Raw genomic sequence first — 21,389 nt, 5'->3', positions numbered from 1 at the left:
GTTCCTCGCCCACTCAAATAGGGATGCTATCCCTTAGCTAATCACCATCCTTCCTGCTCCCTAAACTGAGCTTTTATGGAGCTCGTGAAGAGCAGGAGGCGCCAGGGAGCGACCTGGAATTAAACTCACTTCTGGTCAAGATCTTAGACAATTGTACTAACCGACGACCCCCTACCTCTGGGCAGAAGCCTTGAACCCATATCAGCCGAACAAAAGTCTTTCCCCCTCTCCCCGAAGCTTTCAGGTAGTAGTCCACTCCCTCCCATCTTCCCCCAAGGCGGTTCTCTCTAGTTGAGAACTGAAGGCAGATTACTCTGCGGCAGCGGCAGCGTTGTATGTGTGCGTTGGGGAGCTGAGGGTGTTGACGAGCGCAGCGCTCACTAGCCGGGACGGCCCGGAGACCGCGTCACGTCCTCCCGAGGTGAATCAACTTGCACAGGTCGGGGTTTCCCCGGTCCCTCCCTAGGCAAACGCGAAACGAATCCGGCACCCTGCCCCCACAGACCGAGACCGCTGACTCGGTTGTTTTGGTAGTGTTTATCGTTTGCGTGCCAGTGAGAATCTGCCCTCTCCTTCGGAAACAGCGCACTAGTGGGCAAAGAGTGGGGCAGGGAGAGATCGGCCCTTTCTTCCCACCCTCACTCGGCCTGCGCGGGGAACCCCTGCGGTCTAAGGAAGCTTTGCGAGGGCCGGATGCGGCCACGTGTGTAGGAAGCAGCTGGTAAGGTGCTGGCTTTTGCGGGGCATGCCAAGAAATGGCATATCGCCCCATTCCTTGCACACTGGGAGGGCGACTGAGGATCCGGGCTGCAGGGACGGTGCAAATTAGCGGAGACAAACGAGAGGCTGAACCAACACCTAGCTCCACTAGCTCCGCCCCTCAACTATCTTGCAGTGCAGGGGGCGTGGTTCTAGAGAGGGCGGGCCCGCGCACGCGCTGTGTCTGAGTTTGGAGGTTCCGGAAATGTGACTCTGAGAAATGAGATGGAGAAGTACGAGCGGATCCGAGTGGTGGGCAGAGGTGCCTTCGGGTGAGCCAGGGCTCTGGGGGAGGCAATTGCTCGGGGAGAGGGAAAACAAGCCCCAACTCCGACAGCAAAATCTATACCCGTTTAGCCCCGCCCCGATGCGTGAGCGCCTAATCCGGGAAGCCCTGCGCAGGCTTCCTGTCCTAGTCCTGGTTGGGAAACTCCGCCTCCAAGGAGGTCACGCCCCCGGCCAGCCTTTGCGGCCCCCCGCAGAGTTTGTTCTTTGATCCTGACTCATTCATTCAGCAAATGTTGAGAAGCAACTATACACGTCAGGCATTCGATACTGGGTATACAGTTAAGACCAAACAGGCGTGCTCCTTTCACTCTCGTAGCTTACAGACTATCGGAAAATTATACAATAAACAGGACATTGTTAAAGCAGTGATTAACAAACGGCGAGAATAGAGTACAACACCAGGGAGTATTCATTTGGGATGATCAGGGAAAATTTCTCTGAGAGGTGAAGTTTCAAACCAAGACTTGAGGAATGAGGACCAGTATGTAGTCTGAAAAAGGCAGAGCTTCTCAGGCGGAGGAAAGAGCTTATGCTAAGGTCCTCACGTGGGAAAGAATTCAGAGTATTCAGAGAACTGAGAAAAAGACTAATGTAGTTGGAATGTAGTGGGCAAGGTAAAGAATGGAATAAAATGTGATTATCACAGAGGGCGGGAACCAAATTACGGCCTTGTAGGCTGAGGTAAAGGAGTTGAATTTATTTGCAGTGTAAAGGAAAAGAGGTTTAAACGGAGGAATGGTCTTGATATGATTTGCATTTTTAAAATGTCACTCTGGCTGCTGTGTAGAATTTAGATTTGAGGGTGACAAGAGTGAAAGGGACCATTTGAAGTCTAGTGCAGTATTTTAGGCAAGAAATGATAATTTGGCCAAGGGTTATAGCAGAAGACACAGAGAAATGGGTGGGTTCCCAGTATTTTGTAGGTAGTAGAAACAAGATTTACTGATGTTAGTGTGAGACAGAGGAAAGATTCTGGCATGATTTTCAGGTGTCTGACTTTACTAACTGGGGGACTTTAATAACTGGGGGATGGTGGTGTCATTTACTGAGATGGAAGAAACTGAGGAAGGAAAGGTTTCAAGGGCAGGGATCAAGAGTTTTGTATTTGTTAGAATTCAGGATGCTTGCCAGCCATTCAGGTAGAGATGCAAAGCAGGTAGTTGAATATGTGAAGTCTGAGGCTCAGAGGAGGGGTCTGAGCTGGAGATATACAGTTGATACTTAGATAGTCCATCATTCAACAGATACTTATTAAGCTCCTACTAAGTGCTGGGGTATGCACTAGGCTATGCACTGGGGCTATAGCGGTGAAGGAGAAAGAACAAAACCCTGCTTTTATGAACACTGACTACAGAATTGGCAGAAAATAATAAAATGAATGGCTCCTACTCACTGAGTATTTTTGATGTGCCAGGCGCTGTGCTGAGTGCAGTACATGCATTTTCTCATTTGGTCCTCTCAACAACCTTGTGAGATCGATCCTGTTTTCCAGATCCTGATGTCACATAACTTAAGACCAGATAACTAGTAAGAGGAGGAGCCAGGATTCGAACCAGGCAGTTAACTCCAGAGTCTATGCGGACTTACAGAGACCAAGACTAACTTTATTAGGCACAGTCATTGTGCCTGTGCTGAAACTGAGTCCCAGATAAGTTAAACGACTTGCCCAAGGTCTCAGACAGCTTGTGGTCGGTTCTCCCTGTTCCTAAACTCAGTGTTCTGTGCACTAACTTAGATGACTTCTTAGTCTAGGGGCCAGTTCCCTTGTCCTAGGGAACACCCAGTCAGCAGGTCTGCCCTGCCTGATACGTGGCTGGAAGCCCAGCGGGTACCCACTCCTGTGTTCCACGTCCTCAGGATCGTTCATCTGTGCCTTCGCAAGGCTGACCAGAAGCTGGTGATCATCAAGCAGATCCCAGTGGAACAGATGACCAAGGAGGAGAGGCAGGCAGCCCAGAATGAGTGCCAGGTCCTCAAGCTGCTCAACCACCCCAATGTCATTGAGTACTACGAGAACTTCCTGGAGGACAAGGCTCTCATGATCGCCATGGAATATGCACCAGGTGGGCCAGCCTCCTTGCACTGGCCTGGCTCCAAGGGCCTCTCACCTCTGGGACAGGCAGGCACAGATCAGCCAGCTTCCCTCCTTGGAATGGGCTTGGCTGAGGGTCAGAGGTATAGGGTTCTGACCCCAGTTGTGTGACACTGGCAAGCCCTTGCCCTGTCTGGGTCTTCAGTTTCGTAAAAGGAACATCTCAAGCATGGAGAAACCTGGATCTTGACTAGTTCCTTGCGACTGCAGGTGGCACCCTGGCTGAGTTCATCCAGAAGCGCTGTAATTCCCTGCTGGAGGAGGAGACCATCCTGCACTTCTTTGTGCAGATCCTGCTGGCGCTGCATCACGTGCACACCCACCTCATCCTGCACCGGGACCTCAAGACCCAAAACATCCTTCTAGACAAACACCGCATGGTCGTCAAGATTGGTGACTTCGGCATCTCCAAGATCCTTAGCAGCAAGAGCAAGGCCTATACGGTGCCTGGGCATGGAGGGGACCTCAAGGGTGCTGGAGGTTTTGAGGGCCAAGGTCTACTTTGCATCCCTGTCCCCAGCCCCACCCCCCCAAGACCTTGGCCCCTTAGTCCCTGGCTGGATGGTCCTGCAGGAGGAAGCACTTTTGCCTACTTTGGGGAGAAGCTGTCTCTAAGTGGGCTTTTGGGCAGAGCCTTGGTCCTCCCACCCCGGGGCTGTAATATCAGCTTCCCTCCTGCAGGTGGTGGGTACTCCATGCTACATTTCCCCTGAACTGTGTGAGGGCAAGCCCTACAACCAGAAGAGTGACATCTGGGCCCTGGGCTGTGTTCTGTATGAGCTGGCCAGCCTCAAGAGGGCCTTTGAGGCTGCGGTGAGTAAGTCCCCCCAGGGGGACAACTGGGATCCCTACCTCTATCTCCTGAAGTCCTTGGCTCCAACCACTTCTGTGTTTCTTCTCTTGTGGCTCACTTATGTCTCTCTCATCAGACTGGTGGATTACCCCAGGCCAGGGCTGTGGCTTCCCTAAGACTATGGGTTCCTTAAGGTAGGGCTTGGGTCCCCCCATTAAACTGAGGGCTCCTGAGGGTAGGGCTCTCCCATCAGATTAGGGACCCTCCTAAGGGCAAGACGTGAGTTTTCCCAACATGCATCCAGCTGACATGGCTGCAGCTCCCCTATCAGAGGTTCTTGAAAGCAGGGTTTGGCTCCCCTATCATCCTGGGAGTCCCCTCACCATACCGATGGCTTCTGAGTGCAGGGCTGTGGCCACCCCACCAGGCTAGGGGCTGGGCCTGGAGCTGGGGGTGTTGCAGGTTAAGAGCCTGGCCTGAGGTTCTGGCCAACCCCACACGTGGTGCCTTCACAGAACCTGCCAGCGCTGGTGCTGAAGATCATGAGCGGCACCTTTGCGCCCATCTCTGACCGGTACAGCCCTGAGCTGCGCCAGCTGGTTCTGAGTCTTCTCAGCCTGGAGCCTGCACAGCGGCCACCGCTCAGCCACATCATGGCGCAGCCACTCTGCATCCGGGCGCTCCTCAACCTCCACACCGACCTGGGCAGCGTCCGCATGCGGAGGCCAGTGCAGGGAGGGGGCCCTGGGCAGCAGTGGGGCACCCCGTGGGAGCACAGTAGGCCTGGGGCAGAGAGGGGCATTCTCGGCAAGTCCACCATTTCTGGGTGTGGGGATGCCAAGGAGGGTCCTTGGCCTGAAGCCCCCATCTGTCCTGCAGGGCAGAGAAGCCCCTGGCCACCGGGCCACCCATGGCCCCCGGCAGCACAGGGGGCAGGACCACCAGTGGCCGTTGCAGAGGTAAGTCGGGGCGACCGCAGGGGTTCCGACGGACACCATGGCATTCCCACCAATTTATTATTTTTTAAAATTAATTAATTAATTAATTAAGGCTGTGCGGGGTCTTGGTTGCGGTATGTGGGGATCTTTGTTGCAGCACGTGGGGATTTTTAGTTGCGGCATGCATGTGGGATCTAGTTCCCTGACCAGGGATCGAACCTGGCCCCCCTGCATTGGGAGCGTGGAGGCTTATCCGCTGGACCACCAGGGAAGTCCATCCCACCAATTTAATAGGCCTGATGAGTTGTCCCCGCAGGTGTCCCCCGGGGACCTGCCCGGCCGGCCATTCCGCCGCCGCTGTCATCGGTGTACACGTGGGGTGGCGGGCTCAGTGTGCCGCTGCGGCTGCCAATGCTCAACACAGAGGTGGTCCAGGTGGCAGCGGGGCGCACGCAGAAGGCTGGCGTCACGCGCTCCGGGCGCCTCATACTTTGGGAGGTGAGCAGGCGGGGTGGGGGTGGGGGCCCGAATGGAGGGGGGCGTGGCTCAGGAGCTGAGCACTCAGGCCCCGCCCACGCCCTCCCCTGTCCCCTCGCAGGCCCCGCCCCTAGGCGCTGGAGGGGGCCCCCTCCTCCCTGGGGCGGTGGAGCAGCAGCAGCCCCAGTTCGTCTCCCGTTTCCTGGAGGGCCAGTCGGGTGTGACTATCAAGCATGTGGCCTGTGGGGACCTCTTCACGGCCTGCCTGACTGGTGAGCCGGTCAGGGGACTAGCCTGTGGGGACTCAGCTCTAAGAAGACCCCCCCAGAGCAGTTTCCTTCCTTGCCTATCATTTGCTAACTGCTCACTTAATAATGCTTTTATCTTCCAGGGAGTGCTTTACTTACCTGATCTCCTTTACCTTCACAGCAGGCCTGGCAAGGCAGTTATATCATCCCCATTTGACAGATGTAGAAACTAAGGCTCAGAGGCTGTCACTTGTCCAAAGTCACACACTTGGGAAGAAAGACCCCAGTCCTTTTCTCCCCCCATCCAATTCTTCCTGCCCTAGCCTCCAACTAACTTTTTCTTGCTCCTCCGATCCAAGGTTGCACTGGTCTGTCTGGAAAAACAGCCTAACCTCTTTCCTTTCCCTTTCCTCACTGCTCCCCTCCCCAGACCGAGGCATCATCATGACCTTTGGCAGTGGCAGCAATGGGTGCCTAGGCCATGGCAGCCTCAATGACATCAGCCAGGTGGGTTTTGAGTGTACATTGGGGAGGAGGAAGTGGGGAGATGGCAAGCAGCCCACATTTGAGAGCTGACACCCAGCTTGGGGGCAGGGGAATCCCCAGCAGCCACAGGTCCCTGTACCTCCCAGGCTGCACCTGTTCTGGGCAGCATCTGGGGAAGTACAGAAAGACCAGGCTTCCCCAGTGGTTGCAGTATGTGTGGGGGGGAGTTAAAGAGACAGCCACCTCATGAGAATTTGCAGCCTCCAACTTCATCCCTACAGAGGCTGCTGAGGCCAGGCGGCTAGTCCAGGCCTCTCGCCCAGTCTGCCCTTGCTCCCGCTCTCTCTAGCCCACCATTGTGGAGGCCCTGCTGGGCTATGAGATGGTGCAGGTGGCCTGTGGGGCGTCTCATGTGCTGGCCTTGTCCACTGAGCGGGAACTATTTGCCTGGGGCCGCGGAGATGGTGGTAAGATTTCACTCTGTTCTAGCCTCTGGAACCACCCCCCAGCCATGATTTGTTCCTCTTCATAGCCATCTTCTACCCTATGGCCTGTTTTCTCCTCCTCCTTTTCTCTCTGATTCATTTATTCACTCGACAAACCTTTACTGCACACCCAATACGTGCCCACCTTGTGCTGGGTGCTGAGACAAGATGAACATGATGTCAATTCCTTCGGGTGCTCATGATGTAATGAGAGAGATTTCATTCATCCAGAAGTATACGTTGTGCCCCTCGCTGGGTCAGGCATCAGGCTGGGCATTGAAACTAGGGATGACTTAGATAGGGGGTCCCTGTCCTCCTGGAGGACTCAGTCTAGATGGGGGAAGGATGACACATCTCCAACATGATAGAGGACAGACAGCATCAGGGCTCACCCAAGGTCCAGAGGTGTGGGAACACAAGGAATGGCAAGGGACTCTACCTGGCGAACACAGACGTGGCAGCTGAGCAGGGCCTTAAAGGAGGAGTAGAACTTTGACCCACGGAGGGGCCAAGGATGGGCGTTTCAGTCAGGAACAGCCTTCACTCATGCTGCACTGTGGGTCCTCCTTATCCTAGTATCACTAACCCTAAAGCTCAGACTAGCCCAGTGCCGGTTTCTCCTTGCAGGCCGGCTGGGACTAGGCACCAGGGAGTCCCACAGCTGCCCCCAGCAGGTACCCATGCCGCCAGGACAGGAAGCCCAGCGGGTTGTATGTGGCATTGACTCCTCCATGATCCTCACTGTGCCCGGCCAAGCCCTGGCCTGTGGGAGCAACAGGTACGTGAAGTAGGTGCGCTGCAGTGACTAGCCTGCCCTCTCCCCCACCCTCCGTAGCTGCCAGTGCTCCATCTGTCATTGCCCACCTCCCACCAGGGATTAGAACTGAGGGGGTCTTGAGTGTTCTGTGGGTTCAACCCAGTGTAAGACATGTCCCCTGGTGCACCAGCTCCTGCCCAGATAGGTGGGGGGAGGACAGTCTATATAAACGGTGTCAGCTGGACTTGGCTTTTGGCTCTGCCCTCAGGTTCAACAAGCTGGGCCTGGATCACCTCTCCCTAGGGGAGGAGCCTGCCCCACACCAGCAAGTGGAGGAGGCCCTGAGCTTCACACCACTAGGTTCTGCACCCCTGGACCGGGAGCCCCTGCTGGGCGTGGACCTGGGCACTGCTCATTCAGCTGCTGTAACTGGTAAGTAGGGCCTGGGCACAGGAGGCCAAAGGTGGACGCCCCTGGCTTCCCTGGGCCCTCTGCTGAGGCACCCTTTCCTTCCTTTCCTCTCTCCTCCCCTACAGCCTCTGGTGACTGCTATACATTCGGCAGCAATCAGCATGGGCAGTTGGGTACCGTCTCTCGCCGGGTCAGCCGGGTACCTTGTCAAGTCCAGGGCCTCCAGGGAATCAAGATAGCAATGGTGGCCTGTGGGGATGCCTTCACTGTGGCCATTGGGGCAGGTGATTAGTGGGCACTATGGGGGCAGGTAGGGGTGTGGGCAGACCCAGGGGCAATGGGGGGTTGTGCTCAGGGCTACTGAACTCAGCGACCCCATGTTGGGGCCAATATGGCAATCTAGGAAGCTAGCTGCTTGCTAAGGTATGTCTTTCTCCTATTTCTCTCCTTGGGATTCTCTTTGGCAGAAAGTGAAGTGTACTCTTGGGGCAAAGGGGCCCGAGGTCGACTGGGAAGGAGGGATGAGGATGCTGGACTCCCTAGGCCAGTGCAGCTGGATGAGACACACCCCTACACAGTAACTTCTGTGTCCTGTTGCCATGGAAACACTCTCCTGGCTATCCGCCGTGAGTTATGACTTCACCCTCACCCACACAAGGGTTAACCCAGCTGGCCCCTGCCCACATTCCCATCCCCGGTGGTCACAGCCCAAATTATTAAAAGCATTTTCAGCCCCCAGATAAATGAAAGCAGAAGCTGCTGGGCAAAAGTGAGCTCCTGGGGTGGGCAAGGGTAGGTGCTTCTTGTGCCTGAAGGGCTGCCTCCGCTCCTCCCCAGGGCCCAAATGCGTTCTTTCTCCTCCAACCCTCAAGTCCAGTTTAGTTTGAACCTCTATTTCTGGCCTGGCAGAGTCCAGGGCCCAGTGTGGGAGTGAGAGTGGAAGTAGCTGAGGCTTGCGGGAGGCATTGCCCTCTGGGAGGCTGCAGGGATTTCTCTTTTGTGCTCTCCAGCGGTCACAGACGAGCCAGTCCCCCCTTGAGGCACCTGGATACAACTCTGGATGACCCTGATACTGCTTCTCCTGTAAATGTTCTTGAAAAGTGCAGGTGCCTCAGGCATGACCAGCCCCCTGGATTGTATCATCAATGGGGTATAAGAACCAGTAAAGCCCCTGCTCTGCCTTTGGCCCTGGATATGTAAAACTCAACCCACCCTATTCCCCCAACATCCCTCTTTCCCCTCCCCACCCCTTCTTATCTTTAGTCAACGTCCCCAGGGTTCAGCCTGGCTAGAGTTGGAGACCAGATGTAACTTTCGGATGCAGGGAGGTCTCCAGAGCCTCTGCAGAAAAAGGCTGGAGGTAGCTGTGGCTCCACCTAGACGCTGCCCCTTCCCCCAGCCCAGTTAGAAAATAAGTCGCTGGTGTCTACTGGGAGCGCAGCTCAGTGCTTTGGAGTAAGGCAAGCTGGGGCCTGCCTGTTCTGGCCATTCCAGAGGCCTAGCCCCTGCATTGCCTGGGGCAGGGAGGTCCCAGGAGTGCTACCACCCGCCCCCACTCCTATATCCTGAGGCACGGGTTTACACAATCTGAGTGCCTCCCTTCCCCGGGGGGAGTGCATGGGCGGCGGTATGCTGTAGAGGACAGCCCTGCGGAAACTTGCCCTTCACCCCATGCCATTCCCCCAAAGCACGTTGGGAGAAAGGCTAGCTGGCTGGACCAGACTAGTTTCCCAGATGACTGCGAAGTAGCGCCAATAAAAAATCAGCTGCCTGCCTAGAGTGTGGTCTCTTGAGGGCTAGGGGTGGCGGCCACCCCAGGGCCGGGCTGGGCTCCATCTGGGCTGCAGGGCCGCGGTGGAGAGAGGAATGTGGGCGCAGCCTGAGGCCCGGGCCGAGGTTCCTCTGGCCCAGTTCCCAGCCCGGCCTCCCCGCCCAGCTGGGCTCCCCGGATCTGGTTGCCAAGCTTCAGCTGCCTAGCACCTGCAAGCTGGAGCCCCGGGCCCCGGGGCGACACGTGGCCCGCGAGGCCGAGCTGTTGACTCCGGAGAAGCGAATCTTTGTGGCGCGGCCCGTCCCCCGAGGCTCTCCGCCCCATCCAGCATCAGAGCTCCCCCCCACCCCACCCCCGACCCTGGGGAGTAGCGGGGCCTCGATCTCTGTTCCCGAGCATAAAGAGGAGACCCTGCTTCCTGGAGGGGGAGAGTCTGTCTGAGTGCCGACCCCGAAGCTGCCGGACGGCCGGGTGGGTGGGGAGCCCGGTGGGGCGGGCACTAGGACCGCGCGTGCACGGCCCCGCCCCCTCTTCCGGCGGGCGAGCTCAAGGGCTGGGCGCAGGCCGCGGCTGCCAGTCGGCGCCGCCCGCAGCCGGGAGCGCGGCTGGAGTGAGGCGCGGGCTGTGGGGCCGCCGCGAACCCGGCCCCGCTTGCCCGTGCCCGCCCGCCATGCCCGGCTTTGACTACAAGTTCTTGGAGAAGCCCAAGCGGCGGCTGCTGTGTCCGCTGTGCGGGAAGCCCATGCGCGAGCCCGTGCAGGTTTCTACCTGCGGCCACCGCTTCTGCGACACCTGCCTGCAGGAGTTCCTCAGGTGCGGCCCGGCGGGAGCGGGGGACGGCCAGTGGGGGTGGGAGACGCAGCTGGGGGAGGACCCAGGCCGGAGGCATGCCGGGCCTTTGTCTGCGCCGCGGCCCCGTGACCTCAGGGGCGCCCACCGTGACGTCACAGGGCGGCAGTGACGTCAGGCCCCGAGGGAGGACCCCACGCACTGATCCGTAGGGTCCCGCGTGCCACGCGCCAGGTGGGAAGAATTCCGTGCCTTCCCGCAGGGTGGAGTGGGAAAGGACGCCCTTCCTGATCCGTGGCCGGCCCTTCCCCCTCACCTGAGAGCCAGAACGGCCTCACCCTTGAACTTTGAATCCTGGGAAGAGGAGGACAAAACCCTGTGCCCCGCGCAACACCTTAAGCCTCCGAGCTTTCACCCATCTAAGCTTTTCTGATTCTTTGGGTGTTCCGAGAACGGCAGCTATTGTTCTCCCATTTCACAGATGAGGAAACGAGATGGAAATTCAAAGAAAGGCTGTGACTTGCCCACGGTCGCACAATTACCTAAAGGCTTAACTGGGGTGTAAGCCCGGCTTGCCTGTGGTCGCACGATAGAGGGAGGACTGCGACGCTCCCGATCTCCTCTGAAACAGGAACCCGTTGGGTGTCCCTCCTTGCCCCTGGGGGTCCTGAGTACCGCGAGTGGTCTAGAAGTCGTGAGGGGGAGGGGGTCGCACCCTGGGTGTGACTGAACGCCCCCTGCCCTCTCCCGACCCAGGTCTTCCGTGGGCTCTTGGGCACTCGTCGAGTTCTGGGCGCCCTGCGGTGTCCTGAGTCTCCTGTCCACGCTGGGACCTGCTCAGTCCGGGGTGTGGGGAGGCAAGAAGAGGGAGCCCCGTGTCGTGGGGAGGTCGTGGGCCAAGAGCGCCGGGGAAGGCTGGGTCAGCCAGTGCCCTGTGTCAGGAGGCTGTTTGCTGAGGGTTCGTGGGGCGCAGGCCGGGAGAGCGCCTCCGGGATTCCGTCCCTCCGTCCTCCGCAGCCCCTTGCCCGGCGGAAATCTCAGCAGGCCCTTTGTTTTCGGTTCCCCGCAGCCTGGGCCGGTCCTGCCCTCACATATGCTCCTGCACAAGCTGCTGTGCTGCCCGCTCCTCCTTCTCCCTCACCCGCCTCCCTCCTCCCTTCAGTGTACACACACTCCCCTACCTACACACAGCCCCATTGTCTTCTCCCGTGCTCTTCCCCGGCCCTCTGGCTTCCAGATGAGGCCAGCTGAGCCTCCCCCCTCCTCAGCTGGCCCACCCTGACTGCCTCGGGGAAGGAACGGGGGAGGGGGCTGCCAGGCTTGTTTCCCTCTTCCGTCCCTCTCTGCTGCTTCTCCCCTCCCCCTCCCGGAAATCCCCTCTTCCTCTCCCACAGCCCCTTCCCCCCATCCTGTCTTCTCCCCTGGGCCTGGGCCTCCACTGCACGGCCTGGAGCCGTCTCTGCCCTTGCCTCCCTCCCCACCTCGGCTGGCGCCTGAACTCTGATGCTGAGGCCCGGGAGGAAAGGGATGGTGGGACAGGCCCTGCGCCTCCCACCCTAGCAGCTAGGGTGTCCGTAGCACTGGGGGAACCTTTGTCCTGGCTGGGCCCCAAGCTGCCCAGGCTAATCTTCCGCCTGAAGCCTGGGGACTTGCCTCAGCCCCCTCCCGGACTCCAAAACCACTAAGTCAGCACATTCCTGAAGCAGCCAAGCAGACCCCCTCCCCCACGGCCCACCCCTCTTTCCCTTCTGCCAGCGCTGTGCTCAGGTGGGTCCAGGAAGCCTGGTTACCCTGTGGGCCCGGGCATACCTCCTCAGTGCCGGGGCATGTATTATTCTTGGCGTTGGCAGCATGCCCAGTAGTCGTCGTGGGGTCACGGGGAGGAGGTGGGTGCTAGAAATCCTTAGAGCACCTGGGCTATGGACTGCCCACGTCCTGCGAAGTGCCATCATGGACAGGGCTGCCGTGTAGCCTCTGCTTCCGCCTTCATCCTTGCCTGCCTCCCACCTACCTGACTCAGACTTGCCAGAAATGCCATGCCTGAGGGTCTTCAGTCCTGCTGGGTGAGCCCTTGCCGTGCCTAGGCCGTGCCAGGCATGCGTGGCTGGTCCTGGCTAGGGTCAGCAAGGCCATGTTGGCAGAAGGAGGCATGCCACAGGTTCCTTGAGTGCTAACAGCCTGGTGTGGGATTGGTGGAGGAGAGGGAGCGCAGCGGACAGGGTCAGCAGGCTTCAGATGCCTGCTGTGCAGTGACCAGAGTCTTGGCTGTGGTTGCCTGGACAGTTTTTCTTGGACTAGCCTCTCTTCTGTGTACAGCGTAGTAGAAACTATCCGAGCTGTGGAATCAGACAGACGTATCCAGTTCACTCGTGAGCCTCAGTTCTTCCATCTGCAAAATGAGGCACTGAGCCCCTTCTCAGGCAGCTTGTGAGAACTGGGTGGGAGTGTAAACACAGTACCTTGGAGCGAGCCTTTCCTCCTCTTTGCTTTAGAAGACACACCCACATAGGAGGAGGGGAGAGTTGGGGTAAGGTGGCCCCAAGCTGACCTTTGCCCTGGGTTCTTGGCTGGGCACCCTCACAGGGGCTGGGCAGCCCTGGCTGTTAACCTCAGCCCATCCGTGTTCACCTTCCCCCAACAGCTTTCAGCCCAGCCAATGAAAAGTAACCTGGGGGACTGGGTGGCTGGGCAGCCTGTTCCTTTCGCCGTCCAGCTGCCATCCTGGGGGAGGGGTGCCAGCTGCCACCTGTTGGCCAAATGCTGTCTGAAGCAGCTGCCTCTGCCTCCACTGGACCCAAATCCACCCTCCCCGGGACAGGAGCTGGGATCTTTGGGGGTCCTGTAGAAGTGGGTACCCTCAGGCCTCTACTTGCCCTCTCCAGTAGGGCTGCCTGGGAGCCTGGGAACCGGTCTGGTGAGGGAAGGAGGCGACCCTGCTTGAGGGGGTGGGGCCCAGGGATCTCTCTTCCCATAGTGTGGCGCCTTGACCCTGTCCCCTCCCCCTTCACAGTGAAGGAGTCTTCAAGTGCCCTGAGGATCAACTTCCTCTGGACTATGCCAAGGTGAGTCCACCGTGCCAGGTACAGGCTCTTGCCCTCGGTGGAGGCTGGAGCTGCTGCAGCCAGTGGGCTCGGGGCCAGTGTCAACCCGGTGCTGCGGAATCATGCACCCCTACGAACGTGGCCTGTTCCCTCCCACCAGGCCAGTTCGCAGATGAGGCCCGAGTCTGCCCTGGAGGGCAGGCACAATGCCCAGCCTGTGGGGGTGTACGGAACCGCTCTGTGCCCACCAGAAGTGTCCCCTCCCGTTTGGGTGGCTGGCCAGTCCTGTGGCTGAAGGCCAGGGCCCCTGTACCAGGAGGAAGGAAGCAAAGGGTGTGGAGGCTGCCTGGGGCTGAGCAGGCTGATTGGCTGCCACTCCGAAGGGAACGTCCTGGGCCAGCGTGTTGGGGAGCCTGGAATCTAGTGTTAGAGCAGAGACCACCTGCTGCACTCTTTATCCCTGGGCACAGAGGAGAATTTACACCGAGGGGCTGGTACTGGCTCTAAGGTAGAGAGCTAAGCTGTCTGGGGTGGAGGAGGTGGGAACTGGGGACCGTAGCAGGCTCTGACCCTGACCAGTTCCCCGCCTCCTTGCCCCCAGATCTACCCAGACCCAGAGCTGGAGGTGCAGGTACTGGGCCTGCCCATCCGCTGCATCCACAGTGAGGAGGGCTGCCGCTGGAGTGGGCCACTTCGTCACCTACAGGTGAGGCTCTGAAGGGGCCCCGGGTGGGGGGACTGCCCCTGCCTGGGCAGGCACTAACTGTGGCCCCTCCCACCAGGGCCACCTGAATACCTGCAGCTTCAATGTAGTCCCCTGCCCCAACCGCTGCCCCGCCAAGCTGAGCCGCCGGGATCTGCCCGCGCACCTGCAGCACGACTGCCCCAAGCGGCGACTCAAGTGCGAGTTCTGTGGCTGTGACTTCAGCGGGGAGGCCTTTGAGGTGGGTGGGGCCTGGCTGAGGGTAGAGGGAGAGTGGGGCACCTGGTGGCCCAGGGATCCCTTAACTCAGCCCCTCTGGCGTTTCCACAGAGCCACGAAGGTGTGTGCCCGCAAGAGAGTGTGTACTGTGAGAACAAGTGCGGTGCCCGCATGATGCGGCGGCTCCTGGCCCAGCATGCCACCTCTGAGTGCCCCAAGCGCACCCAGCCTTGCACTTACTGCACCAAGGAGTTTGTCTTTGACACCATCCAGGTGAGGCCCTTCCTGAGCTGTGGGCCGCGGGGCAGGTAGCAGGGAGTCAGGCTACTGACTGCTTCTCTCTGCTTCTGTGGCCCTAGAGCCACCAGTACCAGTGCCCGAGGCTGCCTGTGCCGTGCCCCAACCAGTGTGGCGTGGGCACCATGGCCCGGGAGGATCTGCCGGGCCACCTCAAGGACAGCTGTAGCACTGCCCTGGTGCTGTGCCCATTCAAAGACTCCGGCTGCAAGCACAGGGTGAGATGCCTCTCTTCCTTCCTGTCAGCTCTCTTCTTGGTCCTTGAAACCTCAGACATAGGCCCGTAGTGGTCCCTGCTGTGCTGCTCTGAAGCCTCAGCCCTCCCCGTGCTGGCCAGCTCCAGCCTCCTCCTAGAGCCCTCTGCCTTCCTCATTCAGAGCTGGGTGCCCACTGCCCTGTACCTGCTCCTCCCCCTCCCCTGAACTTGCCCCAACTAACTCCCCTCTCTTCCCCCATGGCCTGGGGCTTTGCCAACAGTGCCCTAAGCTGGCAATGGCACGGCACGTGGAGGAGAGCGTGAAGCCACATCTGGCCATGATGTGCGCCCTGGTGGGCCGGCAACGGCAAGAGCTGCAGGAGCTGCGAAGAGAGCTGGAGGAGCTCTCCGTGGGCAGCGACGGCGTGCTCATCTGGAAGATTGGCAGTTACGGGCGAAGGCTACAGGAGGCCAAAGCCAAGCCCAACCTCGAGTGCTTCAGCCCCGCCTTCTACACGCATAAGTATGGCTACAAGCTGCAGGTGTCTGCATTCCTCAATGGCAACGGCAGTGGTGAGGGTACACATCTCTCGCTCTACATTCGCGTGCTGCCAGGTGCCTTTGACAATCTCCTTGAGTGGCCCTTTGCCCGCCGCGTCACCTTCTCCCTGCTGGATCAGAGCGACCCTGGGCTGGCTAAGCCACAGCATGTCACTGAGACCTTTCACCCTGACCCAAACTGGAAGAATTTCCAAAAACCAGGCACTTGGCGGGGCTCCCTGGATGAGAGTTCTCTGGGCTTTGGTTACCCCAAGTTCATCTCCCACCAGGATATCCGCAAGCGAAACTATGTGCGGGATGATGCAGTCTTCATCCGTGCCTCTGTTGAATTGCCCCGAAAGATCCTCAGCTGAGAGCAGACCCAGCTATAGGAAAAAGGGGGGTGGGAAATGACCTCCATCAGGCAGGCTGAGCCTGGAGAGGGGGCCGGACCCCCTTACAGCTGCCTCCGCTGCCTAGGTTCTGTTACCCTGTTCCCCCTCCCTCCTTCCCTACCACCCTCAGGTGCCTCCTTTTGGTGCTTCAGCCCTGGCCTCTGGGAAGAGCAGGTCTTAGGGTCATCAAGGGCTTGGAAACAAGCGATCCCGGGGCCTGTTGCCTAGGATCAGGGCAGACATGCCTTGGTGCCGGCCACACTCTTCCAGGGACTGAGGTGCCTGCTGGTGCTATGTCCCAAGAGCCATAGGGGGGGGAGGGGGAGTTGGGAAACTGAGGGGTAGTTAAAGAATCTGTCTTGAGATCTGATGTCTCCTCTCCCCAGCTGTGTCCCCTCTGGTTATTTATTTACTTAGTGCCAGGAGGGCACAGCAGGGGAGCCCTGATTTTTAATAAATCCTGACTTGTATTTATTATCTTGGTTCCAGCCTGACTCATCTGGGTTGCTCAGGGCCCAATTGTGAAGTCAAGGGACCAGTCAGGGACTGCAACTGCTCTGGCCCCAGGATCCAGCTGCCCTGCTGCATCGCCCTCTGGTGGAAGACAGAGGGACTGCACTAGGCTTTGTGTGGCGGACAGTTGCCTGCTGCTGCCCTCTAGTGGTTAGAGGAGGGAGGTGCAGGCTCTGGACGTTTTATAAGGTTTAGAGTCTCTGATCGATACCCCACCAAGGAATAGTGCCTGTGCTCTAGGCAGGTCTTTCTTGGTCTAATGATAATAGCTACCATTTATTGAGTACTTTTGATGTGGCAGGCACTGGTAAGCACTTTATATGCATTATTTAATACAACAGTCAAGTGAAATAGCTTTTAATAAAAGGACCTATCTTAGTGGGCTGTGGTGAAGACAATGCATGTTCCCAGTAAAAATAGTCGGTCCTTTGTATCTGTGGGTTCCACATCCTCGAATTCAATCAACAGTGAATTGGAAATATTTGGGAAAAGTTCCAGAAAGTTACAAAAAGCAAAAGTTTTTGGCCACTCATGGGCAAATCTACATAGTATTACATTGTATTAGGTATTATAAGTAATCTAGAGTTTAAAGTATACCAGAGGATGTGTATAGGTTACTTGCAAATCCTATGCTATTTTATATCAGGGACTTGGTGAGTTTCTGTATCTGCTGGCGATTCTTTTTTTTTTTTTTTTTTTTTTTGTGGTACGCGGGCCTCTCACTGTTGTGGCCTCTCCCGTTGCGGAGCACAGGCTCCGGATGCGCAGGCTCAGCAGCCATGGCTCACGGGCCCAGCCGCTCCGCGGCATATGGGATCCTCCCAGACCGGGGCACGAACCCGTATCCCCTGCATCGGCAGGCGGACTCTCAACCACTGCGCCACCAGGGAGGCCCTGCTGGCGATTCTTAAACCAATTCCCTGTGGATACTGAGGGGTGTCTGTGAGTGCTTTATGAATGTTAGTCTAACTCCAAAGCCCTGCCCACACCCAGGGACTCCTAAACTGTGCACAGGGGGCTTCAAATTTTCTCATCCATACTTACTTTTCATACAGGCCTCAATGGGTACCTATGATTATCCACATTTGACTGGTGAAATAGCAACAGAGGAGTGAATTGACTTCAGTGATCTTTCAGCTAGTTTGGGGCAGGGCCTGGATTTTTTTTTCCCCCCGTCACTGGATCGTTTTAAGCTCCAGCAGTCACTAGAAGATTAGCTTCCTTTAATTTTGGCAGTAGATTTGGTTTTGGATCCTTGCTGTGCTTGCTTTTTTGACAAGTTACTTAGCTACATGGGGCATCCTTACTCTCACTGGTAAAATTAAAGTAATCCTGCTAGATTCGTAAAGATTAACTCATTAGCATAAAGTGCCTTACTCTTGTTTGGCCCTGAGAAGGGGCCCAGTGTATGGGAAGTATTGTTTAGTATGGAGAAGGTTCAAGGGCTGTAGCCTGCCTTTTCTACTTTCCTAGAGACTCAGGTGAAAAGAGCCCTTATCAGAAGGTGATAGGAAAGGCCTGAGCCTGAGACAGCCAGCCCGGGGAACTAACCAACTTAGCCTTCAAAAGGTCAAATTCACTGATCTGGGGAGAGATGAAGCCCTGGCTGCCTTGCTGAGAAAGTAAAGATGGCTCTTTCATCTAAACTGTCGTGGTACTGTGAAGTCTGGAAGCTGGTAGAGAAGACCATGGGCTCTAGCAGGGGAAATGCCTTCACCTAAGCACGGGCTTCACACAGCAACAGGTAGAACCACTCTTCTGCAGAAGCCTTCCAAGAGAAGCCAGAACCCCCTGGATCAAGCTTGGGCTCCCTCTGCTGGCAGCACTGTACCACTGCACCATTCCAGGCGGTAGGTTCACAAAGGCGGCTGCTGCCGCCTTCAGTTGCCTGCAGTGGATATTGCGAGTGACCACATACCCAGGCCTAGCCCTCATTCAGTGCCTTTGCAGGCAGTCATAATTGCTTGTGGAACCCAGGCCAGATTTTGCCTCAGAGCGTGAGCTGGGCTCAACTCGGCCATCTGCTCTGTCTAGCCCTGTGACCCTAGGCTGACTGCAGGTCTCATTTGACACAGGCAGGAGAGGGCTTTCCTTCACAGGGATGGGATGAGGAGTAAAGGAGGCAAAGCACCTTCACAAAAGGGCACCCCACAGAAAAGGGCATGCTCAGGAGGGTGCTTTCAACTCGAGCCACCTAACCATCTGATTCCACCCTCACTGAGTCCCACAACCTGTGGGATCCTTCCTTCCCTCCATCACATCTTAGCCCAGACCCAAATGCAGCAGGAAGTGGAGAGGGAGGAGGGGACGTCAATAGCTCTTGGATTTTTTTCCCCTGCAGACGGAAGAAAGTTCTCCCATCAGTACTCAACCCTGAAGATTCAAACCACCAAGAGGGCCACTTCTCATGCTACAGATCACACCACCTATTACTTCCACCTGCCAGAGGTCCTCAGCTTCCAAACTGTTCGAGGTGGGAGAAGGTTGTGGGGTGGGGGGAAGGGTCGTTTAGTCTTAAGCTGGCTTATTAGCAAACCAGGTCCCCGTTTTTCAGTGACGGATAGTCCTTGGAGTGAAAGTGGCATTACATTGAACTGGACCTCCAGTGAGGGGCAGCGAACCATACTTAACCAAATCCCACCAAGCCCCCTGCAGCCCTGCCTAGGGAGAGGGCCAGTTAGCCAGGTGCCCTCCAGGGGCTGACTGAACACACCCGGTCTGGGGTAATGGAGTGGGAGGGCTTCTGACGGGAGCAAATACTATAGGGGTCCCCTTAAAATGAGAAATTACTTCCCTTAATAAGACATACTAAAAACCGTTAAGAAAGATCATCTCAAACACTGACAGCATTAAACGAATAGGACAAGATCAAAGGTGAGTTTTTTCTTTTTACTGGTTTATAATAATCTTAAAAACCCCATCACACCCATAAACCACCACAGGTGAGAAGATGAGGGAGATGGAGAATGAATGCTACAGTATGTGGGCGGCGTGGGGATCCGGGTATCTTCTAGGGGCAGTGTGGAATGGAGGCAGGGGGTGTGGATAGGAGGCCCTGGCTTGGACCCTTATTGCTGGTTGGGGGTTGGCTGGCAGAGGGGGATAGGGGCTCAGGGTGAACTAGGAAACATCTCACGCCAAAGGCGAGGGTAGATGGGGGACAGGGGGGCCACAGTACATTTTCCATGCAGACTAGGGGTGGGAGGGAGAGCTTCAGAGGCTTGCACCCCTACACAGGAAGAGATGGGTTTGAGGTTTGATTTTAAGCCCCCAAGTTGGTGTCTGGTCCAATTTCCTAAAATGGCAGCTCACCTTTTGGGGAGAGGCATTGGAAAAAATTACAGCAAAAATATCTGGTTTGGAGATCAAGCAAGGGATAAGGGGAGACAATGGTGTTCATTCAGAGAATTTAACTCAGAGAAGCGAGAACTGGAAGGGGCCCCTGGGTGAGATGGTGGCCAACACACAGGGAGAAGGCATCGCACCAGAAGCTGCAGGTGCTCCTGGGGGCTCAGGACAGGGAGGTGCCAGTGTTCACAGACGGCAGGAAAAAACCATTGGGAACAATGAGTTAGGACTTCATGTTGCTATCATTTAGCATAACACAATCAGGCATTTTTTTCCTTTTTTTTCTCTTTTTAAATATAAGGCAACTTGCCAACACACAATTTTAAAAACTGGTCTTCAGTCACATTGCTTCAGATCACTAGAGAATTTCTGGCTAAAGAACAGTGGATAGTATAGTAAACAAAACCCCAAATCTTAAATAAGAACATCAGCTCACATTCCCCAGAGACAAGAGGAAAGGGTAGGGCTTATTTGGTTAAAAAAAAAAAAAAGCCCAACTATGCATCTTTAACAGAAGGGTGCAAAACATTACAACAAAACATAATCTAAGTTTAAAGTTACAGAAAAGTTTTAAATTTCTAGCCAACTAATTGTCACCTGGGAATGAGACCTGGAGCATGGAGTGGGTGAAGAAAGGGCCAGGGGCAGAAGGGGCTGCTTCCAAGGGAGGCCCCTCTCCAGCTCTCAGAACCATGCTCATTTGGTAAAGGAGAATTCAAAGAGCTTAAGGCTTTGTGTTTTCTTCTTCGTTAAACTGAGGGGCTGCGAAAGGTGATTAGACAGTGAATGCACCTGTGGGGCCGCTCACACACATTGCTACTCAAACCCACACTACATTCATACAGAAACAGGACGTTTAAAACTTACAGCGTAGAGCAATATTCTTAGCCAGTGTAGAGAGAACCAAATGCACTTTTTTTTTTCAGTGTTTTTAATTCCAAACTCCAATGTGATCATCCCATACCTACTACCTAATCCCTCAAGAAAGACTTTTTTGTTTTGTTTTGCATTTTTTTGGGGGTGGGGGTGGGGGATGAGGGCAGCAGATGACTTAGGAGAGAGACAGCAGCGAGAAAGGAAGGTCCCAATTGGGTACGCTGGATGGTCTCGGCATTTCTCTAGGCAGGGAAAGGGAGTCAGGAACCAAGGTATCAATCCAAACACAGGTTTTTTTCCCCTCGGTCTCAAGGCTATGGCCACGTGCGTGCAGGATGCCCTTGAGGAGTGTGGCAAGGACAAGTGCAGTGGCTTTGGGATCAATGCAGATGTAAAACAAAGCCTTGAGGAAAGGAGAAGGGCTGGGAGGAGATGCAGACTGGGTCAGTTTTGATTTGAGGTCTTTGGGTAAACAAGGAATTGGCTTTCAGAGCACTTGGGAGGTCTGGCTTCTTAGTCCCAGAGAGACAGACAGGGAGAGACCTAGCTTAGGTGGCTGGGCACCGACAGCTACCTGACCTAAGGGGCCCTTCCCTTAGCCCACGCCTCAGTCCAAAGAGAAACAGTGAGAGGTGCAGGAACAGACAAAAGGAGGCTGGTGGGAAATGGCCAGGGGCGGGTGGGGGGAAAAACTGCACTGTTAGGCAGGCATTGGAGAGAAAAGCCTGAAGTTGGGATGAGGTCCCAACATAAACCCAAAAGTTGCTGGGGCTGGTAGAGGGGGAGATGAGAGCAAAGAGGATCCCCCTCTGTCCTCAATTAGATCCCACTAAACTCCCTCTCTTAGACATCTAAGAATGATCACGTTGGAGCACTGAAACTTTGAAACTATCCAATTACTCAAAAGTAAGACTAAACCTAGGAGGGTGACGTATGATGTGTAGCTTGTGGAGGGCACCAGGGCTAC

The 21,389-nt window shown here is 56.2% G+C and overlaps 2 protein-coding genes across 3 annotated transcripts; both read left to right on the top strand.

Moving 5' to 3' along the window:
• Positions 1-984: 984 nt before the first annotated feature.
• NEK8 (NIMA related kinase 8) lies at positions 985-8,909 on the top strand (the record flags this gene model as incomplete). Of its 2 annotated transcripts, none has more annotated exons than XM_079725461.1 (15): positions 985-1,031; positions 2,905-3,110; positions 3,350-3,582; positions 3,821-3,952; positions 4,448-4,656; positions 4,812-4,891; positions 5,187-5,368; positions 5,469-5,619; positions 6,026-6,102; positions 6,431-6,548; positions 7,194-7,344; positions 7,592-7,755; positions 7,860-8,018; positions 8,202-8,360; positions 8,745-8,909. In XM_079725461.1, the coding sequence occupies 15 exons, from the start codon at positions 985-987 to the stop codon at positions 8,771-8,773; spliced, it is 2,097 nt and encodes a 698-aa protein (XP_079581587.1). In that variant the 3' UTR covers positions 8,774-8,909. The 2 variants fall into 2 exon arrangements, with proteins under 2 accessions (XP_079581587.1, XP_079581588.1); XM_079725462.1 differs by having other exon boundaries at positions 4,448-4,686; positions 4,857-4,891.
• Positions 8,910-10,175: 1,266 nt separating this feature from the next.
• Positions 10,176-16,063, top strand: TRAF4 (TNF receptor associated factor 4; the record flags this gene model as incomplete). The annotated part of the gene is made up of 7 exons (XM_079725362.1): positions 10,176-10,318; positions 13,305-13,356; positions 13,937-14,041; positions 14,118-14,279; positions 14,369-14,530; positions 14,617-14,772; positions 15,032-16,063. The coding sequence occupies 7 exons, from the start codon at positions 10,176-10,178 to the stop codon at positions 15,662-15,664; spliced, it is 1,413 nt and encodes a 470-aa protein (XP_079581488.1). The 3' UTR covers positions 15,665-16,063.
• Between the last annotated feature and the right edge of the window lie 5,326 nt (positions 16,064-21,389).

Source organism: Hyperoodon ampullatus (assembly GCF_949752795.1).
Source record: "Hyperoodon ampullatus genome assembly, chromosome: 19".
In the NCBI taxonomy this organism is placed as follows: domain Eukaryota; kingdom Metazoa; phylum Chordata; class Mammalia; order Artiodactyla; family Ziphiidae; genus Hyperoodon; species Hyperoodon ampullatus.
This window is presented reverse-complemented; position numbering and strand designations above follow the sequence as displayed.